The following is a 24,021-nucleotide window of genomic DNA, read 5'->3' as shown; positions in this document are numbered from 1 at the left end:
GTTTCATGTGCTATGAAATATTTTATGGCAACTCAACTATCCTTCCTAAACTTAGATTCTTTTATTTTTCAGTTAAGGCAGTGAGCATTGGAGCCCCAAGGAGTTTTAGAGTACCCGCAAACGCTGATATTTGGACCATAAACCAGTAAGCTACCGATTAAATATTTGTCAAGAGTCTTCTTTTCAAAGCAGGAAGAACCAAAAGGCGACTAAAGTCAAGTTTAACAAGAGAACGGATTTTCATTGATTCAAAAGTTGACTTTTTCCTTGTCTGAACTGCTCTTAAGAGCTTGATCTTTTATGTTCAGCTGAAACTACTGGTTTTTTTCACATAATGTCTTGAAATTATCATGAGTATCTATACAAAAGTTAATTTTTAATCTATGTATTACCTACTAAGCGGATTTGGGCGTTGCATTGGCGTCGAAGTTGAAAAGTCTTGAAAACGTTTCCAGAGTTTCTTAGACTTTTACTCAATCGGTTTTTTTCTCATGAGTGATGTAAAGCTGTTACAGCCATGTGCGTGTGTGGAGAATTTCCATGGAAATTGGAAAATAATCAGTTGTCCGATTGCTCGATTATCTTAGTTTATGTCGGATGGGAATTGTGAGTAACTTTTCGATGATTTGTACCCAGTAATTGGTACTTAAAGTTAGTTTCTGCTGATCAGAATTTGGTTTATCTGGACCTAAAATGACAGATTTTGGCCGTAATGGCAAGGATTTAGTCTTGGTATTAGTTAATTTTCTGAGATTTCTCCTTTAATTTTGAATGCGATAAATTGTGTTCTTTTTTTACAAGACGATCGATGCATTTTAAGTATATTTTTTAAACTAATCGTCCGAAGGCAAAACGAGAAGTTTTATCTTAATTTTAGTTACCGGCGTACACAGCATTAAAAGAAGCTCAGAACGAGCTAGAAAGTTGGAGCCAAATGATTTCATTTAGTTTCTCCTATTAGATTGTTTACTTATTATCTAAGTACAATAAACTAACTTTTAAATGTCAAACAATGAAACAAGTCGCTTGGTTTTTTGTTAGAATGGAAGAGGAAATCAATGACAAAGGGAAGAAAATTTCTGCATCAACCTGCATAAGCCATTTCTTGTCGTTTGAAGTAGTGAGCGCGCCTAAGTCTTATTCGCTTAATAACTTTTGCTCATTTCTTTGAATAGGTTTACAGAATGAGAGATAAACTTCGATGTTTTCTGACTCTATAACTGCTAATATCCATCTCGACGCACTTCTTTAGCACGTTATGCGACAGATATGATGTTTTGTTACATCTTGTCGTTTGAAGTGGTGAGCGCACCTGTGTCTAGTTCGCTCAACTATTGCCCATCTCTTTGGATAGAGTTATTAAATAAGATAAAGACCTCGATTTTTTTTCAGATTTTATAACTACTAGTTTCATTGGCAGCCGTTCCTTAGGATGTCACGCGACGCGCTTCTGTAAGCATGTAAAGCGACATGATGTTTTGTCATATATCTTTGAAGAGGCAAGGAAAAAGAAATTACCTTTCACTTTGGGAGATGATGCTTTACTCCATTTATAGAAAGAGTCCTCATCATGGGTACCCTAGGTCGGTGTGCTTCCTCGAGTGTAGAAAATATTGATGAATTTTTTTTCCACGGTTGTAAACTTAACTAAAACAGCTTAACTTACTTAGAACTGAAGAGGGTCGACCGAGGAGAACTTCTTGCGGCTAACGGTTTAAATTTTGGCCATTTTTCTGCTGCGGTTAACTCAAAATAACACAAATTAACACTTTGTAGGAAGGAAAGATTTCTAAGGTTAATTTTTGCTGTAACTAAGGGTTAAAATCTGTCAATTTTTACGCCTAACAGCTAGTTTTTTGACCGATTTAGGGCTAACGGTTAACCCTATGGAGACCCTCGACTGAGAAATATGCAAGATGTGAAATGAAAACGGTTTAAGAGGGTGGCATTTTCAATTCGAATTCGGAATTAGACCTTTTAGGGAAAAACAAGCCGTGGAAAAATCCTGGAGGCGAGGATTAAGCTGGGAGATCTAAAAAAACTGCGACAACGTAAATGTTTCAGCAGAACATCTCTACTGACGATAGCATATATTACAATCATTTAAAAAAAAAAAAGATCCATGGGAAGGGGGAAGGATGAGTCGATGGTCCGTTTATCCCCCCGGGTTGGGAGTGTAAACAGCTACGTGGTTTCATGAGTAGCATCTCCGGACGGATTCTCAAGAATCTTAGAGCTACGATTTCAGAAGGTAAAGATAAGAATCTCCCTGAGAAATTGATAGACTTAGGCTTCTTTCTTCTTCTTAAATTTTCTCCTCGTGCTACATAACTCAACTCCGTCTATCCACCCTACAGCGGTTTTTAGTATATACCACAACAGAGCTCTTCGCGTGGGCTGATTGGCTAATTCAGAGTTAATAGTCGAACCTGTATTAAGAGGTCGGTTGTAAAATTCCCGAATTTTTTCCTCTTATGCATTGTGACTTTCACCACTTTTTAGCGGTGGTCTCTATTAAGCGGTTGTGGTCATCCTTGACTGAGTCCCATCGGCCTGTTCGGGTTATATGGAACGGTCACTTAGGGCGGAATCACTCGAATAAAACTACGAATTGTCTCTGAAGTAAAATTTATTCCATGTTTGTCTCCTAAAATCAATGTTAGTATTTAGAGTTCAAATATCCTCAACGCATTGCAGATTATCTTTCTTCTCAGGACTGTTTGTATCTAACAAATAATACATAAGAAAATTACGCAAATCATTTCCTTAGTAATTACCAAGAGGTCTGGCCGTTAGAATTCTTATTAATCGTTCTGTTTTTACGCTGCATCATCGTTTTGTTGATGTTATTCGATACATTTTTGAGCCATTTTTTAAAATAAGCTTCACTTGAAAGAGAAATGATAAATTATGGTACAAAATGTTGTTTTCTTGTCTTTTCTTGGTGACCTGTATTAAACGATGATAACACTCTGTTATAACACTCAGTTACGGGTTAAAAACGGTTGCTCGATTGTGCCGTCCTCGTGAATTTGTGAAAGAATTAAATGGTTAGTTATGAGACAAAAAAGACGAGTTCCTTAATGTCATTACCCTCTGGAGTGTACGCTGGTATTTTCGCAAGTTCACGCCGAGATTCTCACGGGATACCTGTAGGGATCTCTCTCGGGATGCCGGTGAGGAGATTTGTACCAGGGAGCCAGCGGGAATTCAACCGGGATCCCCGCGCGGATAAAAACGAGCAAACAAAATTGAATGAAATCCGGTTTCGTCAGTGGTCCCACCAATCCAATATTTCACTTCCTCCTCACTTTCCACTTCCGCTAAGTTTTTTTCGAGAAAGATCAGAGGTCTCCACGACGTTGGAGTTCGCTAATTGTATATGAATACATTCGCAAGTGTGAAAGAAATCGGCCTTCGCCAAAACACTCGTGTGGCTAATGCTCACAGCTGTCTGTCAACTACGTATTCTTTCTTGCCGCTAGTTCTTTGCTCCTCAGTTCCAAACCCACACCATCCTTCCCAAGTCTTTCCCCTAATCACGGACCTCAATAATTCACAACATTATTTGGTATCGTGCGCCAATTTTTACTTTTCTTACTTTCATAATAGTTAAAGGAACAAAACAACGACAACAACAAAAACCAAACAAACAAACAAACGAAAAATAAAAACCAAAAAACTTCCGCTTAAAACGCCTAAGCAAACCGCAATATTTATCTATTATTTTTCTCTTTTTTTCCTTCCTATATACTTGGCTTTAAGCCTAACATAAACCGCTTGCTCTTTTTGTATGTATTACTTTCCAATACCTGATATATTATCTTTAAAAAAAAACCCATCAAATTCAAATGTACCAAAGAGGATTAATTAATATTTAGAACCCATTATCGTTTACAGAGAAATAGACTCACAAAAAAACTCATCTTAAATTGCAAATGTTACCATTTGCCTCTTCATGTTTGCCAGATAAAATAATTCCCATTTCCGAAGCCAGCAATAAAAATCCACAATAGCCCTTCTCCATCTACCCATCTCACAGCGGTTTTGAGTATATACCACACAGGTGAATAGTGCTTTTTGCGTGTGCTGTTGGTTTGGTGATTATCGCCTGCACGTGTATCAACTCGGGAATCGACTTTCCAACTCTAGCTTGAAAAGAAACATTTACACTTATAGTGGTTTTTTAGCATATACCACATTGGTGAATAGAGCTCTTCACGTCGGCTGATTGTCTTATTCGGAATGAATAGTCGAACCTGTATTAAGCGGTTGGCTGTTAAATTCGCGAATTTTTTTTTCCTGTTAAGCTCTGTCACTTTCACCGCTTTTCATCCTTGGTCATCCTTGACTTAGTCCCATCGGCCTGTTCGGGTTGTTACCATTTGCCTCTCCATGTTTGCCAGATAATATAATTCCCATTTCCGAAGCCAGCAATAAAAATCCACAATTTTAAATTGTTTTTCAATAGTACTTTGTGTGCTTCCTTGCTCATTTCTCTACCACAATCTACGCGTTTAATAAAGTTTAGCCCAGAATTTAGAGTAGCTTTCATTAGGGGAGTTACATTTTGACTCAAAAAAATTTAAAATACAAAAAAACAAAAACCACAACTACAACAACAACAACTAGAACAACAACAACACCCAGATACAGACTGTATTATACTGTGGTAACAAACGAGGGAGACCTTTACCCCAAGCTATAGCAGATCTCCGGAAAATGGAACCACAAAGAAACAACAGTGTGCTTCCTTCTGAGTAAGTCTCAAAGTTTTACACTGGAACGTCAAAGTTGACGCTTTCAAAAGTCACAACAGATGCCATTAAATGGCGGTCTTAGCGGCGGTACTTGATAAAAGATGGGTTGCGTAGGAGAGTCACGGCCAGGAACCAGCGGTTGACAGCCTTTTGAGACATGCGCGGCTGACGGGGCCTGAAAGACAAAAAGAGAGGAACGGCAATATAAGCTGCGTTTGAAAGGTTTGGACGAGATCTGGAGGGACTTTGTCGAGTATTTCAAGTTAATTAACCTTCAAAAAATTAGTTCATGACAACAAAGGAATCATAGCAATAGAGAAAATAGGCCAAAAGAGAGAAATTTCTTTCGTACTTTGAGTAAGAAGGGAGACAAAATGTCTTTTTTTCCTTCACTATTGTTCTGGAATGGCAACGAAAAGTCATTTAAAACAAATATTACAAAGTTTCAGAGCGTCCTGCCTCGATGCCAAACCTACAATATACAGGCTCTGTCGGAGATCCGGCGACAAAATAGATGCCTTGAAACACGGCACTTGAAAACTAATTTTAACGTTTAGAACGGAATACTTAAGCATTTTAGACTCAAGGTGAAAAAAAGGTTACACACGTAGGGATGTTTCTTTTTCTCCTAATGAAAAGCTTTGAAACTGTTCTATATCACCCAGAATGCAATCGCTTTTTTAAAGGTCGGCTTGAAAAGTAACTGTCGGTGAGATACGTCTTAGTTGCTCAAAAGACTGTGGAAACTGGCAAAAAAGAAAGGCTAACTTTCAATATTCCCGCGTGACCACAGAATGGATATGAAATGAATAGTAACCAACCGAACATAGCTCGCATCGTAAGTTTCTTCTCAACGTTACCCATTTTTTATCAAATCTGACTTGGGGAATGGGGTACGTTTTCTGCCTAATTTTCCAGGATTTCACACTAATAACGACGCTTAACAAAAGAAAATTATGTATTTCTTGTCCTCCGTGAAAAGATCATTTCTAGTATCCTGATTGGTTGCTGAGTGCCGGTTGCAAGGGCATATACAGCGCTGTGTTTTGATCTTATCAGGGAAACAAACGTGCCAATTGTCTCTAAGCTACAGTTGCCCATTCGTCTGTCCGCCCATTCGTGCGCACGCTCATCTGTCGGATTATCAATCAAGCAAATCAAAATCCTAGGAATGCATCATCCCAGCCGAGTCGTGATTCTGGAGACAGTTTACTTACACTCTTCCAGGAGCTGATGATCTTTTTGTCTGTCAATAAGCAACTGACAGAACACCAGCATCACGGGTTGTCTGTGGGCAACCAGCACAGTCACAAAACCAAGGTATGCGACAAAAGCTAGAAAGAAAATTAAGAAAGGTTGTCAAGGATCCCATAGGTTATGCTCTAGTTAGCATAATGAGAACTCTATAAATCTCGTGCAACGCTCTCGAACAATTAGACGTCAAGCTATTACGAATCGCTACGAAGCCACTACCGTTTGCTGCGTTCTGGGCAATTTGTTGGATCTTGTCACTAAAGAATTTCTGCTCGACCTTCCTTTCGTCACTGAAGTCTTAAAGACATTAATTAATTGGTTAAAAGCTGTCTTTGGAAATAGTTAGCAACTTAGCAGCAGAATAGGTCTGAATGTTGTATATCTCACTTCACATAGCCTCTGCCATTTATAAATTGCTTGTACTGGGTGCGTGCTACGTACCTTTGTCCCAAGCCTGGAAACCCTGCACCAGTGATGTTCGATCTATACGAGAGATGAAAATCACTCCTAAAAGCATGCCCTTTAGAATTCGCATAGAAGCAGAGAGAAGTCCAGGAATTATGTTGCAGAAGAAGAAAAAGTACGACATGATGGAGAATAGCCGCCTTAAAGAGAGAGAAAGAGACCAAAAACAAAGTGTTCACGATACGGGCTGAATATTTTAAGCTAAGTGACCCATAAGCAAGATGTGAATCTAGGAGAATTACTAATTAACCTGGATGCAACCGGTACAACACGCAACAAACCAACAACCACAACTACAGCGACAACAATAACCATCACAGCAACAAAACCCACAACACCCATCACCACCACAACAAAATTAATAACAACAATAAACACCCAAACAACCATAAGAATGTAGATACATGCCAAAAATCTTCCTATTAGAGACGTCTCTGTCGGCGAGTTTTTGCGTCGACGTTCAATTAATCTATCGCAGCTTTGTATTGAACGTTCTCTCGGCGAGGCGTGAGTTGACCACTAAACATACAATAGCATATAACGTATACAATTGACACAATAATAAAATTTGCTGCGCCATTGGTCATCAGCAGCCAAATAGGACCGAGCAGAGTCCAGTTCGGTCTGTAGTCGTAACAAAATTTGAGAAAGAAACTAGACATCAGACTGATGTACAACAATACCTGTTATCAATTGTGACAGTGATGTTTGGATAAGTCGAGTCACGAAAAACGAAATGTGTTAGAAACAACCGGAACAACATCAGAAAAATAGCTGAGGCCAAAATGGGTCTGTAAAAAAAAAAACATTCCATGAGTACTAGATTGCGTCTTTCGAAAAGCCTTCAAGTCTCACAATAATTATGAAATTATGATTATAATTATAAAACCAGCTTAGCCACGAAATCCTGATCCTGCAAATATGTTACTGCATCTTGTTTTGGTGCTTAAACAATCTTTAGAGTTGCATCCTACATGTAGTAGAGTATTTTTCAATTGAGTGTCGAAAGTAATCGATGTTTGCTGTGATTTTGCTTAACTTCGCCATGTGATTGGTCCAGAAAGCTCGCGTCACCTTCTCAACCAATCATATTCAAAACTTGAACGAATCGTGATTTGAGCACTTGTGTTTTCCCGCCTTTTACGCAGTACGCCCGCAACGATCACAATAACCATACGACATACACACCGATGGCATTTCATGAAGTGGAGCAACATCAAAAGAGAACTGACAGCAGACAAGACAAGTCCTGCTTCTATTCCGCCTACAAAGAAAATTAAAAAAAAGAAAAACGTATCATCAAAATTTATCATCTAACCAAGTCTATTTACTCATCTGTCGTTCGTAATAGTTTTTCCTGTTTAATTGTCTTATTAGCGGCTGTTTGAAGCCCTGAGTTAGGATTGTACATTTTTCTTTTTGGTTGGTGCGTCTACTGGTTTGTTTCCCTCTCTTGTTGGTCTGTTTCAGGAAGGTTTGGGTCGGGTAGAAAACGGGAAGGAGCTTTGACTCGGGTCGAAAACAGGAAAGAGGTTTGGGTCGGGTAGAAAACGGGAAGGAGGTTTGACTCGGGTCGAAAACAGGAAAAAGGTTTGGGTCGGGTCGAAAACAGGAGTGAGGTTTAGGTCGCGTCGAAATTTGGGTCGGGTAGAAAACAAGAGGGAGGTTTGGGTCGGGTTGAAAATAGGAGGGAGGTTGTACCGTTGTACTTATGCCCCCTCATTATAGATATATCCTCTGACGTAATGTGATACAGTGCCCAATCATATCTTGTGATCTATCGAGCAACACGCGGCTTGGGACTGGTTAAGAGACTCCGTTGTAGTTCTGTCTTTAAGCAAAAGTACTCATTCAAGGGGGTCGGGATAAGTGGAAAATTTTACTAGTATTTTCCAGTAACAACGGATGAACAACTTCTTGCTGATTTCAGGAAAATTTCCTATCTACATGGTCATTGCTAACCAGATCATTGGCCTTTCTCTCACACACATTACTTCCCTGCAGTCTCGCTTTATTTACAGTCTTTACTGCTCGACTTGCGACTCCAGTGACAACATTTTACCCACAAGCTAAGACAAAAGCTCAATGTGGTGTCATATCATAATTGATTTATTTTCTTTAATAGTTGAAGATCATAGATTATGATTCGTTGACGCAAAATTATATATTTTTTGACGCTTCATCCTGATCTGCCAGAGGTCAAAGTTGTGATTATTTGTCTGCGTCATGAAGTCTTCCTTCAGTCAGAGAAGTTTGGCCTTCAGTTATTTATTTGGAATACTGTGGGCTTTTGCTGTATCGCATTGAGCCCTCCGTTAGAAAGGTTGAAGTAGTAGATTGTGATTTTATTGCGGTTCCGCTGATTATAGCTGTCACACCTAGCTGCATATTTCATACTGTCACAGATCTAGAGCGCTCTGTTGTTATTCCACAAAGCACTTCAAGCTCAGTGATCTGAAAGACAATGATCTTTGAAAACCAAATTCCTCACGTGAAACTTATGAGCACGTACATCACATGAAAGCCAGTACGGCAGCCGTTCACGAATATACACTATCGCCTGAGCCATGCTCGTTTTCCATCCCATCACCTTAACACATCTCTTTTTTAGTACAGTTTTTAGTTAGTGACTAAATCATTGAAGGATACAATGCACTTGTGGGTGGATTTGTCATAATCTACCCCGTTTATGACAAATTTACACAAGGATCACATCGAAAATCGGGGTAAAGATGACTACGGAAAGTCAGTGGGACATAATCCACTTAAAGGATGAATTTCACAGAATTTATCCCGTTTTTCTAGAGTCCACTGATCAAATGAAAAATCGGTGTAAAGATGGTTACTGTAAGTCCGTAGGGTTTCTTCTACTTAAAGGATCACTTTTTACAGAATTTAGCCCTTTTGAAATTTCCAAACTTCGAGCGAGGAAATCTTTACGATCTTCTTACACTATTGCATTGCTTCTCTCCCCTAGATTATAGCACTCGAGCTACCTGTGAGCTGGAAACTTTAAATCTGTATCGAAAGTAATACATAAAATGCACTTATGTATGTAGGTATGTATGAGAAAATAAATCAAACACAAAAACAGTAATGAGCGTGATAAACTAATGACCACGGTGACGATGACCATGGAGATAGCGTGATTCACTCCGTAAGCAATTCGCACAGTCAGTCGGTCAATCAGTCATTCTGCCATCACAGCATTACCAACAGCGAAAGCAAATACACAATAGTTAAGTCGATAAAAATTACTCACCTGAAAGATCGTTAAAGCGCCAACCAATGAAATGCGTCGAAAATTTGAAATCTAAAAGTGGAATTCAGACAAAGTTAAAACAAATTTTAACAACAAACGATTGGGTGTCATTTAAATCATTTCCTTATTCAAATACTTCCTGATCGTTGCTCAAAGACATGGCGCGCCAAAACATCTTTATCTTTCCGTGGTTTGTAGAAACGACGAAGCAACCTTGAAAACCAGTTTAATCCAACCATATTCCCCCTGATTGAAGCAACACAAAAATAAATTATACCACCGATCCTGAGTAATTAGAAAATCATGATCATCTGAATGAGCTTACGCAACGACGAAAGAAATATGTCACTTAAATCGTTCATCACCGATGTATGCATCAATCCCACGTTTATGCTATCGTTGGTGATCAATGGCAGCTCTTTTCTTTAAGTACACGTTCTTTTCAACCAAACATGACGACGTTACACGTAGGCCAAAGGAATCAAGACTGATTGGAGCGCTTTCCAGACCAATCATAAAGAGTAATGAGTGAATTGAAAGATTCAAGTATAAATCTAAAAGCGTTTAGTCAAAGAATCTGCAGTCTGATTGGCTTTGCTAATCCTTCACTATTTAACAATATTTGAGCAACAGACCGAACTTTCTACCGGTGTACCGGCAAAGTAACCTACTTGAGTTGTTGGGAGAACACGACAAAAGTTTGTAAATCACTCACCCCAGGCTCTTTATTAACAAATTTTTCCCGCTTTCTTTAAACATCCCAAGTGGGTTTTCACGCTGGTAAACCTTTAAAAATTGCGGTCTGTTACTTTTACAGTATAACTTAGAACAAAGCAGATGGCTTAACCAGTACAATAAACGGTAGGGTTTTAACTAATCAGGGCGTAGTATCTAAATTATTCTACAAGGCGTAGCAGTTATGAGTGTGATGTCTGAATCAATCATAACGCAGAGAAAATCACGAGCGACAAATCTTATCGGTTAAGAATAAACCAACAAATCGTAGAAAACTTAGTAACAAGATAAGCTGGTGTTTTTATCCTCTTTGTTTACAACCGTATAGCATTGTTTTTTACTTGAACTTGTCGTATGGCTCTGAAAGGTAGAAGCTGTCGTTAAGACAATGACGAGATAGTATTGAACCATTCAAACTAGTTTTTCTACATCGTTTCAACTCAGCGATATACATTATCGTTATGTACCCTGTTTCCTTTTTCAGATCTCTAGGAACGTTTCAATTTTCTATCGCATACTTTGCGAGAGAGTGGTGGTTTCTTATGTTATCCTTTAAGGCGGAAATTGGCGCACGGCTAGCCAGAATTGATCCCCTTGCACATGCCGGATGTTGAACTGCTGTGTGTCGTGTTCCCCACAAATGACATACCCTTCTCTCAGATGTGAACCACTTCTTTCTCACTTCACGGTAGAGCAGGATACCGAGCCTCATCCAAATGAATACAAGGCAAAGGTTGATTGGAACTGACCCCAGATTTGTCAGCTAAAATAATTCCTTCTGGTACTCTCCCTTAGTGAAAAAAAAGTAATTAAATAATGAATAAATAAATAAAGAGATTAAAAGAGTAAAAATATATATGTGAATAAATAACTAGAGGGGGGCCGGTCATTATTCATCACCTGGGGAAGGGGGGTAGGGGCAGGAGGATTTTGGTTCATTATGATCAATTGGAACTGATCACCCCCATAAGACTCTGTAACATCATTACAACCCCCACCGCACCACACCCCGCACACACACACATACACACGCACACACACACACACACACACACACAAACTTAAAAATAAAACAATTTGGTTTTTTTATGTTCCAAACAACATATATACACTCACTGACCTCGGTGAACGCGCCTTGTAACTTGTGGCAAGGGAAAATTCCGTTGGCTAGATTATCCAAATCGTAGCGCGCTCGACAAAAGTAGTGAAACATGCAATTTCGATCGCTGTTTTTCCAGCTGCAGGCGATGCAAAAAGGGAGGATTCTAGAATGATTAATTTTTCTTTAACATGTGTCCCGGAAATTTCGTGGGTTTTATGTTCAACTACTAACACGCGCTTAAAAGTTCATTCATCGCTCACACGTACAAATCAAAGGGGCTGAGTATACTCTGCGAACTATATTTCTACTTTTAAGAGGCAAGAGAAATTATCATGACACAAGTGCAAGACTCTAATGTCAAGTATATAATGTCAGCACATTACATACTTTATGGTTGGAATGTTATCTTACCTCCGGGCGTCTCGCAAATGTAGGCATTTCTTCTAGGCGTAGAGATAACATGAAAGAGGCCTCTTAGATATTTCCGCCCATTTGTCGTTACTATTTGGCTGAAAATATCGCCATTTCGATATATTTAGTTGTTCTCCACTCACCCAAGTCCAAACCCCGCCTTTCTTCTCTAAACCAATGTGCCACGCACTAGTATTCCAAGTACAACGTTTTTGAATCTCTTAATTGATAAACTGCCATTCTTCTTCAGTTTCGATGGAGACTAAGTAGCCTCCCTGACTGGAGCAGACATTCCTGTTGTTAACCCAAACTCTTTCTCATGTTGAAAAGATGTAAGAGGAGTTTTTGAAACAGGTTGCTTGGCATTCTATGAGAAGTAAATAAATAAATAAATGAAAAAATTTCTACTGACGATAACAACAATGCTAACACGAATATAGAAGCGATCCTCCATCCTCAAACAAACGATGGACATCAAAACCCTCCACTTCACTAAAACAAAAATTAGAATTAGGCTTCGTTTTACCAGTAGAAATTGTGGAGATCAGGGTAGTAGCGCCGTTATTCTTTGAATTTTTTCTTTTGTTCTCCAACTTACGTTTAAATCACAATCCGACGTAATTCTAACAGGAAGTCTATAACTAATTATGTGCATAATCAGTCAGATATTATTTTTTTTCCCGTTCAATTTAAGGTGCATAAATAATAAAATTAGAATTAAGCTGCCTCACCTGTTCCTGACAAATCCATCAACAAATGAAGGATGACTGTTGAAGAGAAAATGAGCAAATAAATTGATTTTTATCTCAAGAATAACATTTGAAACAATGAAAAAGTTTATCAGATTTCGAGTTAGACGGTGCTAATGCATTTTATTTGCTACATACCCTTTAACATCTACCCATGACTTTTACTACCTTCCCTATGGAGCAGACGGAGAAATCTTAAAAAATGCCGCATCTCCGCAATTTACCAACTAGCTGAACAAAACTTGTGTAAATTGTTTTTAAGGATACGGTAGACCTTCGCGAATGTATATCGGAAAATTCTTTAAACGGGCTATTCAGAGTGCAACTAGGTCATAAAACAATGAAAACGATGTAAAATGCACTATCCAGAAAAAATAGTGTTTCGTTTTAGCTAACAACAATTCAAAACGGACGACTGCTGTTTCTTTAACCAAATGAATCGGGTATCAATTCTGACCGCTTGAATAAAAACTTCCGCACAATTTGAATCTTGATGGTTGGTCTCCAAAATCTGTGAGGATTTTTCCATATTCTTGGGTGTTACTAAATTGTGGATCAGCAGACCGTGGAACCTGCGAAACCCACATATTTTGTTTTTTGTTGTTGTTGTTGTTTTTTTTTTTTGCTAAAAGAAGAGCATTGAGATAAGTATAAGTTTGCTTTCGGGCACAAAGAAGAAAAATTTAAAAGAAATATATATGTATTAATTTTCAATGACGTCCAACTTGGCGAGCAGTTAGCAGTCATCTACTCTGGGTGTCAATAATTGAACAATAATTCGAAAGCTGTAATGGTCTGGGTACCGCGATATTTGAATAACGCCTCATCCGAAGGCTCTCAGTGAACCTAAAATTTGGAATTCGTTGTAAATGACCCTGGAATGAGGAACACGAGGTGTAAAGTAACATTATCGCCCGTGATCCTCGTAGAATTTCGGGGTGAACCATTAAACATGACTGGAAAGAGGGCTTTATTAAAAAGCCAATCTTATAATTTTTAATTTAAGCATCAATCAAAATAGAATCTCCGAGTGGCTGTAAGGAATTCCATAACTGAATTTTAATACGTAAATATTGTTTAATTTTAAGAGTTGTTTTAATTATTTTTTCTGTGAGTGCACTTCACTTTAACCCCTCAGCGCATTCTTAAAATCAGCCATCGAAATTCATGAATAGTAATGGTGTTTTAACTTATTACGAGTAAGGAAAAAGTACACCAACCCAATCAATTTTTTTCCAAACCCCGGATCGAAAGTTAAAGTATGTATCTGTCTAACCTAATGCTAATTTAAGTGGATCCTGTTGGGTAAGTAAGTTCGATCGCTTTTCTAAGCTCGTCAAACGTTTAGCAGCTATCTGACGCATAAAAAGAGGAGACTTCATGGTTAGTGCGCTCGACTCCGGATCGAGTGGTCCGGGTTCGAGCCCCGGCCGGGTTCATTGTGTTGTGTTCTTAGGCAGGACACTTTACTCTCACAGTGCTTCTCTTCACCCAGGTGTACAAATGGGTACCAGCAAAAATGCTGGGGGTAAGCCTGCGATGGAGTAGTAATACTCCTAGCTGCTTCATGCTAATGAAACCGGAGTTAAGCGCCGGGCCCATAGGCCACTTGGCCTGTATAAAGGCTTACTTACCTAGGTTGCTGTCAGTAGGCTGTCTTTACACTTACACGGATGTTTCATTCTGGCTATTTCTTTTTCAATCATTTGGCGTTGGGCGGAAAGTGAAAAAAAATGAGAAATAAATAACAATGATAATAATGATAATACAAAGATCCCAAAGTTTTACTATGATGATTAAAAATAGTTTAGAAAGGAGATGTGTAGAGTTTGGTATGTTTCGTTATTAGAGCTCCGAAGGTTTAAAATGAAAATAAATATTTCACAAATTGGAAAGTTAGTTTCGACGGTTTCGTAGCTACAGCAGAAAAAAAAGGGATAACTAGCGTCGTACTTACCCAGCACACAAAATATTAAAAAGGTTTTGAAAAATTTTCGGGATTTAGTTCCATTTATCATCCACTTCATAATGCCTAAGATATGTAAAGGTTGCTGTTAAGAGCTGTAGTTACACTAAAATTTGATTCATCTCACCTGAGAGTTTTGGATTTGCGGCATCCTCGTAAAACGCTTTGGTACTAGTTTGAGTTTAATGCAAATCATGGTCTGTGTTCGCATATTCATGGCTATAGTCTCCATTTTTACTTATCTGTCATAGACGGACCAATAGACAAAAGGCAACTTGCACCAGATGTGGACCATTGTTTTTCTTAATACAATCGAAAAACCTCACGGCATTAAACCACTTTTTGTAGTTGAAGTTTTGTAAAGAAGCAGCTCAAAAATAATTGATGTTCAGAACTGTTAAGTCTTTATGAGTTCTGCTCATGAAAATGATTATTATTCATTCATCTCGCCGATGACATGCTTAGCGTTTCAGTTGGTGGGTCTAATTACTTCGTATGCCTTCAACTTTGATGGACTAATTCGCTCATGTGTTAATTAGCGAGTATTATTACTTTCATAGCGCGGCAAACTCCGACATTTTACTCTCTTAGAATGTCTCTGCGCTCATGGAATAATCGATAATTTATTCTGGAAAATTCCCTAGTCCTAGCTGCGATCTATTTAGTCAATCGAAGCTTAAAGCGTTTTGACCTATCGCATTTGAGCGGTGTAGAGAGAAATGTGCTTGTATATTCTAGAATAATTCTTTTTTTACTCTTCCGTCTTAATCGTATGCTTCGTCATTCATGTTTGTTTATAAATGGGTGTGACATAACCTCGACTGTTCTAAATTGTTAGGCACATTTATATAATCGACTCCTTCTCCGGCTTGTTGAAATTTCTCTTCAATGCTACGTCTCCGCTGTAGTGATATTTGGAAACCAGGCCAGTGGAAATATTCGGCATTTCTATCGCCAAGCTTTTTCCTTTCAATTGTATACTCTGTTCTTTAATCGTTGTTTAATGATGTGTGCCAAATAGTTTATAATATCTTGGTTTGTTATTTCCGCTTAACATTGCCCCAATTTAATTCCAAATTATTCGATGTATTTTCGATTCAAAACGATACTCCTTATCTTAGAATGCGAAAAAAAAATGGGTAAATGAAACTGATCCACAAAAGATCCAGTCATAAGGAGTTTTTTTTCTGTTCCTTTTAAATTGGTTGTTTATTTATTCAAACATTTACGTATTCATCTACGTATTCATCTACTTATTCATTACACAACAACTTTGAATGTCAGCGCTAGCTGGTAAGACTATTAGTATTACTTGTTACGGTACAATTTAACAGACAGAAAGAGCATCATTTATTAACATACGTAACTACTTTATTAAACAACTTGTAATATTTTTATCAATGACCGACTGTAAAAGGAAGTAGAATAATTATCCTTAAATAAACTGATTGAAGCCCACCACAAACTATTTCTTAGCTCACCACTGACACAATCTCACAGTTGTCTCCAAAGTGCCTCAAAATTAACAATTTTTCACAGTAGCTCTCTCTCGGTATAGCCTTTTGAAAAGTCAGTCACTCCCGACAACAACATTACTGCTGCACAACTGAGTCCTTATGTACAAAGTATTCTTGGAAATTCCGGACACTTACAACACAACCATACTGGTAGTGTTATATCATAACTAAGTAACCTAGTAAAATGCTTCAGAAAGTTCCTTGGTATGCATTTCAGCATGGCTAGGCATTCTCTAAATTTTTAGAAATTTATACTTTAAGTTATTATCCATATAGCTCATTGCTAAAAGTAATAACAGCGTTTGGTGAGAAGTTTGTAAACTCAATAAGTGAAACGTCGAATATGAAATAATCATGCGGTAAGCGCAGAAAGTTGGCGCGTAAGAATCAAAAGATAAATACGTTCAATTAAAGGTGCCTGCTAGAGTGCTTCTTAAAGAAAGACAATTCGTGATATCTTGACATGAATTCCCGCCTCATCTATAGTAGACTGTGGTCTTATTCGAAGGAAAGTCATCAAGATACTGAGCTATTAGAAATTTGAATTTATGGATTGATTTACTTCGATGAATCTTGCCTACAAATATAAGATCGCTTAGAAAATAAGCTTATAATCATAAAGAAGATAGGTTACAATTACACTGAACTGGTTGAGTGCTTAAACATTAATAAAAAGAAAGACCTCTTTTTAGCTGCAGATCGCAAGTCAGACCGATCGTAGCCTACTTATTGCTGTTAACTTAGTGATTGTACTAAGTAATTGACTGTCATTTCCGGTTGGCTGGATCCAATTATTTAAGTTACGTGCGATTTCAATTCAAACTCAGCACAAGACTGCATTTCAACTGCCCATACATCCCCAACCTCACTTGGATTGACCTGTGAGCTCTTACTTGTGGAGTTGTTCTTTATAGAAGATGGAAAAACGATATTCATCTTTCCTTTGAACCCCTCTCTGATCTGCAGATAGACAAGCAACATGAAATATGGTTCTTAGCACTAGTATTCGGATATTTATCGAAACAATAAAACTTGATGATATGGAGTTGATAATTAGTTTAATGTTTTACTTACCTGACTGTTTCGCATGCAGTGTAGAGCGAAAATCAGGAAACTCTGCAGCATAAAAATGACTTCAAGATCATTGATTTTTATAGTATACTAACAAATCAGTCAAATACCTATTAAGATTTCCAAGAAAGAAAGAAAATTGCATATCTTATAATGGAAAAAGAAGTCTGTCTTCTCTTGCATACTTAACTGCATTTTTGTTTTCAAATTAAAATTGAAAAAAAAATGTGATCACTGCAATGGTGTCCCACTTGGTTAGAAAGTAAAATAAAGATAGAGATTGAATAATTTTGAGTATTACCATCGAATACTGACCTGAGCAGAGTTAAGTATGGTGAAGATGTGAGCGAAAGCTTTATGTACAGGCGAAAGGAGACCGAATACCCATGTGACACCCAGCAGGGGAATCATTACCACGCATGCTGTGATGCTAATTCTAGGAGTGAAAAAGAGAAAATTCCTTTATTTTCCTTTGACAATGAATTTTCATTTTAGATATCGTATGGCCTTACTGATTAAGGAATGAGGAAGTTAGGCGAATATAGCCTCACAGGAGGACATGGTAGCTTCTTCCACTCTTTTGTTTTAGGTTTAGGTTGTGAATATTACCGTATTTGCTGAGAATGATACTCTTCCCCTATCGGCTGCAACAAATTACTCATCTCCTTTATGACTCGTACGAGTATCAAGATATTGAGCTGAAAAATACAATAAAAATAAATTGATCATTAGGATATGGTTGTCGAATAGCCAAAGTAGAAAGGATCCTTGCTAAAGACGTTATTAGTTTGGTAACTAGCTTGGGATGAAGAGTCATTTACAGGGAATAGAACTCCCAACTGTGGGACCTACATTATGAGCTTCGATTCCTTGACTTCGAGCAAAAGAAATCGCGAACTAAAGTGTATGAACTAAATAAACTATGCAAAGTGAATCCTCATGTTAAATCACATAAATTTAATATCTCCTAAACTCCCTGCTCCTTTCATCTTGTTCAATTTTTTTAAGAGTTATTTTTGCGCAAAAAACATATCTTGGTATATCAGTGTGAAACAGTGAGAAAACTTCAACAAGGAAAGGGAAGAATCTCTTTCCTCATACTATGTAGTTAAAGTTGGAGAATGTATGAAGCTATGTATTTCCCGTGTAGACTTTGTACCAACAGGCTTTACTCGCTATTAAAGGTCATCACTTAGTCAAAATTGACCAGCATCCCTGCAAACAGCAGCTGCGTCCAAATTTTTTTGTGAGTAAATAGGAAAAGGAAAATAGTAAATGATGTGTGAGGTCATATCATACATATTTAATTCCTTTTTTAAAGATCAGAGAAAAAAATCTTTAGCAGCAAGTAGTCCAGGTATACCAATCACAATTACCAGCACTAATCATAAACTCACAACTTCAATGAAAGCCACAAAAGCGACGAATATCCAGATCAGGTTGTCAGACGAGGAAAGCCAGCAACTAAACTCGAAGAGGTGAGAGACACGAAAGAAACACAAGTTGTCAGCAAATGAAATGATACCTGTCTCAAAATATATGAAAAAACAAAACAAAGAATTAAATGCAACGAATTAGAAGGAGAAGAGCAAGAATAAATCGTCGAAGTTTTTTCTTACTATATATCACTCGTATAGCTTCGTAACCCTTCTTTTCCAGCAGCGATGCCAAGTGATATGGCCACCATGATCACTGGAAGACCTACCCATAAAGAAAGAAAGGAAATCAAAACATTTTACTGCATGAAAACACCAGATTTGGCGATCCGAAAGCATGGTTACAGTTACCAGTGCTTAAAAATAATAAACTCACCCCATGAGGTGACCTGATACATGTACATCTTGGTGTTAATGTTGTAAACTTTCACAACGAAGAAGTAGAGATAAATTCCCTCAATCAGCATCCAACAGAAAGCTGCCATCAAGAAATACTGCATCAGAGCTGCTATTGTAACACAGACAGCCTGTGGAAAGAAAGAGTTTTCGTATTCTTATCACGCTCCATTCGACAAGATATTTACAGTGCAACGGGGAAATTCACTCCATGGATAGAAAAAGGGGCCACTAACTTTGTTTTCTGTGGCGTTTATTCCGGCGAGGAAGATGATCTGTCCAGCTCCAAGGGACATAGAAACACTCATTCGAATTTGAGAGAGAGGTTGATCAACATCTCTGATGAAATAGTAAGCGGTCTCCCACTCACCCAGGTCCAATTACCGTCCTCTTTCATTAAACCAATACTCCATTTATTTTTACAGCTGGAAGTATTCCGCCTTTGAATCTCGTTATTGATGAAATTCCATTCTTCTTCGGTTTCAATGGAAACTAGGTCCCCTCCTTGACTCTGGCAGATATCTCTGTTCAGGTGCCAGTACCATCCATCCACCGAAATTATGTACCGAGAGTTTTTAAAAGTTATATTTGGGCATTCTACAACATGATAAAGATGAAGACAAAGATACTAATTATCACGATGACGATAAACAAAATGATGATTATAATAATGATGATAACATAATAAGATTATAATTACAATCACAATAAAGGAGAAAAATGAATGAGATAAAAAAACGTGACTTATTCTTTATTTGATTCCTTTTTTCTAACATTGTGTTTTTTTAGTGTAAATTAATACAATACATCTTTCTTCGCTCCGGCATCTGCAATCTCTGACCTGCTTTTCTGAATTGGTTAACTTCACATCAGCTAAGATTATCTATGAATTCATGTAATTTTGGTAGTTGAGTTTTTAAATAATAAATTAGTTCCTCGCTGAGCTGAGTGCCGTTGCTGTTGTTGTTGTTGATGATGTCGTTTTAAGGCGTGGATGCGCTTTTGTCTTACGAAATCTCTAATTGACAGGTGTCAGATTGTGACAGATACTTAATAAAATAAAATGTTTCACAAATTCTATGGAAGCCTTTTAAATCATCTTGTTCCCTACACTAAAAATATTTCGGTCAAGCCTCTCTTCAATTTGCATTACCTCAGTCTGTTTCAACTACCATTCACTCGCTTAAAATTTGTTCAGTTCATGGAGGATCTTGCCTTAATTATAACCCTAAATCATTAGGGTTGTTTTTAAAAACATTTCGTTGAGTTTAAGAGAAAAAAAAACTGTTATTCACCAGCCTAGGTCGGTCCGTATTGTGAAAAGCTGTGCACTCTGTCCTAAGTGCCGGTTCTCAAGACCCTGGGCACGGTATTACCCAATACGGACCTCTCGGCTGTGAATAACATTTATCACTGACTCGTAAAAGAAACACACACAGACACACCCACGCACGCACACACAAAAAATAAAAATTCTTCGATATGTTATGCTCAAAACAGCATGCATACACTCACCGACCTCAGTGAACACTTCTAATTTGTCTCACGGAAAAATTCCGTTTGCTAGATTATTTCAACCGTAGCACGCTCGACAAAAGTTGAGAAATGTACAATTTCGGTCGCTCTTTTTCCAGCTGCAGGCGATGCAAAAAGGGACAGTTCTAGAGTGATCAAATTGCTTCTTGAAACATGTGTCCCGGAAATTTTTATGGGTATTATGTTCAAACACTATTAGGCGCATGAAAGTTCATTTATCGCTTACACGTACAAGTTAGGTGAGCTGAGCATATTATGTGAACAATATTTTTACTTTTAAGAATCAAGAGAAATTTTCACGACACAAGTGCAAGACTCTAATATTTCAGCACATAATATACTTTATGGTTGGAATGTGATCTTACCTACGGGCATCTCGCAAATGCAGGCATTTTCATCATTCCAAGAGATACCATTAAAGAGGCTTCCATTCTCGGATATTTCCGCGCAATTGTCGTTACCCTCGGGCTCAGAATCACGCCATTTCGAAATATTCAGATGTTGTCCACTCTCCCAAGTCCAATTCCCGTCTCTCTTCCTTAAACCAATATGCCATGCACTAGTATTCCCAGTACCACGCTTTTTAATCTCATTACTGATAAACTTCCATTCTTCTTCAGTTTCGATGGAGACTAAGTAACCTCCCTGGTACCAGCAGACATACCAGTTGAAATTCCATCTTGCTGCACTTTTCGAAAATACGTAAGAGGAATTTTTGAAACAGGTTGCTTGGCACTCTATGAGAAAAAATAAAGGAATGAATAAATAAACGAAAAAATGTATACTAATGATAACAATTGTGATAATGATAATGATAATGATAATGATGGAGACGAGAAAGTATTTTTTTGACACTATTAATTTTAATAACAAACAATGGGCATCAAAACCCTCTACATCACTGAAGCGAAAGATTTTAAAACTGGAAATAAGGGAGATCAGGGTAATAGCACCGTTATTCTACGACTTTTTTGTTTTGCTTTTCAACTTACGTTTTGAGTCACAATCCGATGTAATCCCAACAGGAAGTCTGTAAGTCTATGGCTAATTATTATGATAATAAATCAGATATTATCTTTTTTCATCTTCAGTTCATTTTAAGGTGCATAAATGTTAAAATCGGAATTACACTGCCTCACCTGTTCCTGGCAAATCCATCAACAAATGAAAGATGACTGTAGAAGAGAAAAGGAGCAAAAAAATTGATCATTATCTCAAGAATAACATTTGAAACAATGAAAGAGTTTATTATATCTCGAGTTAGACTATTGCTAATGGAGATTATTTGCTACATACCCTTTGGCATCTACCCATGACTTTTATTACCTTCCCTAGGTTGCAGAAGGATAAATTTTAAAAAATGCAGCATCTCCACAATTTACCAACCAGCTGAACAAAACTTTTCACATGTAGAAAACATTTTTAAGGATACAGTAGACCTTCGCGAATGTCCTTCGAAAAACTTTTTTACACGGGAAATTCAGAGTGCAACCAAACCATATAACAATGAAAAGGTGTGCTATTAAAAAAAAAATGTCTCGTTTTAGCTCGCAACAATTCGAAACGGACGATGCTTTATTAAGCGAACCAATCAGGTATCGATTCTGACCGCTCAAATAAAAATTCTGCTCAATTTCAATCTTGGGGTTTTGGTCTCCAAAATTTAGTGAGGATTTTTCCATATTCTTGCAATTGGGTGTTACTAAACTATGGATCAGTAGACCGCGGAACCTCCACCATCGATTTTTTTACAAAAGAAGAGCAATGAGATAAGTATAAAGTTTGCTTTCGGGTACAAAGGAGAATAATTTAAAAGAGAAGTATGTTTTAATTGTCCATGACGTCCAACTTGGCGAGCATTCGGCAATCATCTACTCCGAGTGTTAATGACTGAACAACAATTTGAAAGCTCTAACAGTTTGGGCATCTGAATAGTGCCTCATCCGAAAGCTCTCAGAAAAGCTTTAGGCTGGAATTCATTGAACATGACCCTGGAATGAGGAACACCATCGTATCATTTCGGGGTGATCCATTAAACATGACTAATAATTTATTTATTATTTGAACTATGCTTAAATTGAAAAAAGAATCTCCGTGTGGCTGTAAGGAGTTCAATTGCTGAATTTTAATTCGTAAAAATAATCAATTTCAAGGGTTGTTTGAATTATTTGACTCTGAGTGCACGTCACTTTAACCCATCAGCTCATTCAGAAAAGCAGCTATCGAAATTCATGGATATTAATGGTGTTTTAATTTGCGATAACAAAGGAAAAAGTACACCAATTGAACCATTTTTTTCCAAATACCGGATCGAATGTTAAACTTTGCATCTAACGCCAGTTTAAGTGGACCCTGATGATTAAGTTCGATCTCTTGTCTAAGCACGTCCAACGTTCAGCAGCTATCTGAAGTCGACACGTTTTTCCCTTTTCACATCTTGTCATAGTGGTATAAAACGATAGCAACTAAGTTATCGTGTTCCTGTTATCCTAAATATGGCTACTAAAGCTGTTGTGCAGACAACTATAACGTAAACAACATGACCACAGCATGAATGTCTCGCCTGTCCTTTTTGATCTTAAATTGCTTTGCACTATATGAAATCTAAAAGGCTTCAGGAATCCAATTTGTAAGAGATCCTTCTCCGATTACGAACTAAGAGTTTAATGCGGACACCTTTAGAATTTGGTTTGTTTTGTTTTAATCAACAGTACCAATATCCGCCAACTGACAGTTTCTTTCGGCCAAACTTCACAGGACGTTCAAAAATCGATATAAATGTTTTGCAAAAGGAAAATCAAGATATAATTAGCTGGTTACTATACTAGCGCACAACTTTTAAAAAAGGTTTTGCTCTCTTTGTGGGATTCAGTTGTACTCATCACGCAATTTGATAGCTACCGCACAACAAACAGGAATAACTAGCGCCGTACTTACCCAGCACACAACATGTTGATAGAGTTTTGAAAATTTTTCCGGATTCAGTTCCATTCATCATCCACTTCATCATTGCCAAGATATGCAAAGATTGCTGTTAAAAGGTATCGTTACACTAATATTTGATTCTCCCAGCTTGAGAGTTGCGGATATACGGCATCTTATAAAACCCTTTTGCACGAGACAGAGTTTAATGCAAATTATGATCTCTGATAGCTTGTTCCTGACGTTTGGCTTCCTTTTTTGTTCCCCTCAAAGACGCAGCAATAGATAAAAGGCAGCTTGCACCAGATGTGAAGCATTGTTTTTCTTAATATAATCGGAATTAAAATACTCTTTATAATTCCAATTTTATAAAGAAGCAGCTCAAAAATAATTGATGTTAAGAATGGTTATTTCTTTATCAGCTCCGCTAAATGAAAGT

The 24,021-nt window shown here is 37.6% G+C and overlaps 3 protein-coding genes and 2 long non-coding RNA genes across 5 annotated transcripts in view; 2 read left to right on the top strand and 3 right to left on the bottom strand.

Moving 5' to 3' along the window:
* Window positions 1-1,010, top strand: part of LOC149051672 (uncharacterized) — a 225,988-nt gene extending 224,978 nt beyond the window's left edge. The window contains exon 9 of the mRNA XM_089214580.1: window positions 73-1,010. Coding sequence (XP_089070706.1) covers window positions 73-76 — 4 coding nt within the window. The 3' untranslated portion in view covers window positions 77-1,010. The remainder of the gene's footprint in view (window positions 1-72) is intronic.
* Window positions 1-24,021, top strand: part of LOC149051659 (replication factor C subunit 1-like) — a 232,892-nt gene that overhangs the window by 95,294 nt on the left and 113,577 nt on the right. The gene's annotated exons all lie outside the window — the stretch shown is intronic.
* Window positions 15,884-17,331, bottom strand: LOC149051671 (uncharacterized). Its single transcript, XR_016180833.1, has 2 exons — window positions 17,296-17,331; window positions 15,884-17,181 (listed from the first exon to the last, which is right to left on the bottom strand). It is a non-coding gene; the product is annotated as an uncharacterized LOC149051671 (long non-coding RNA).
* On the bottom strand, window positions 17,607-18,781 carry LOC149051670 (uncharacterized). Its single transcript, XR_016181019.1, has 3 exons — window positions 18,690-18,781; window positions 17,902-17,990; window positions 17,607-17,728 (listed from the first exon to the last, which is right to left on the bottom strand). It is a non-coding gene; the product is annotated as an uncharacterized LOC149051670 (long non-coding RNA).
* On the bottom strand, window positions 19,361-22,077 carry LOC149051669 (lithostathine-1-like). Its single transcript, XM_089185129.1, has 3 exons — window positions 21,800-22,077; window positions 21,026-21,397; window positions 19,361-19,721 (listed from the first exon to the last, which is right to left on the bottom strand). The coding sequence occupies exons 1-3, from the start codon at window positions 21,816-21,818 to the stop codon at window positions 19,429-19,431; spliced, it is 684 nt and encodes a 227-aa protein (XP_089041255.1). The 5' UTR covers window positions 21,819-22,077; the 3' UTR covers window positions 19,361-19,428.

The sequence above is a fragment of the Pocillopora damicornis genome, chromosome 1, assembly GCF_964200805.1.
Source record: "Pocillopora damicornis chromosome 1, jaPocDami1.2, whole genome shotgun sequence".
In the NCBI taxonomy this organism is placed as follows: Eukaryota; Metazoa; Cnidaria; class Anthozoa; order Scleractinia; family Pocilloporidae; genus Pocillopora; species Pocillopora damicornis.
This window is presented reverse-complemented; position numbering and strand designations above follow the sequence as displayed.

Excerpts from the sequence above, each read along its gene's own strand:
- LOC149051669 (XM_089185129.1), bottom strand. Across the intron at positions 19,722-21,025 it reads CATTTGCGAGATGCCCGTAG|AATGCCCAAATATAACTTTT; the intron begins GTAAGATCACAT and ends ATCATGTTGTAG.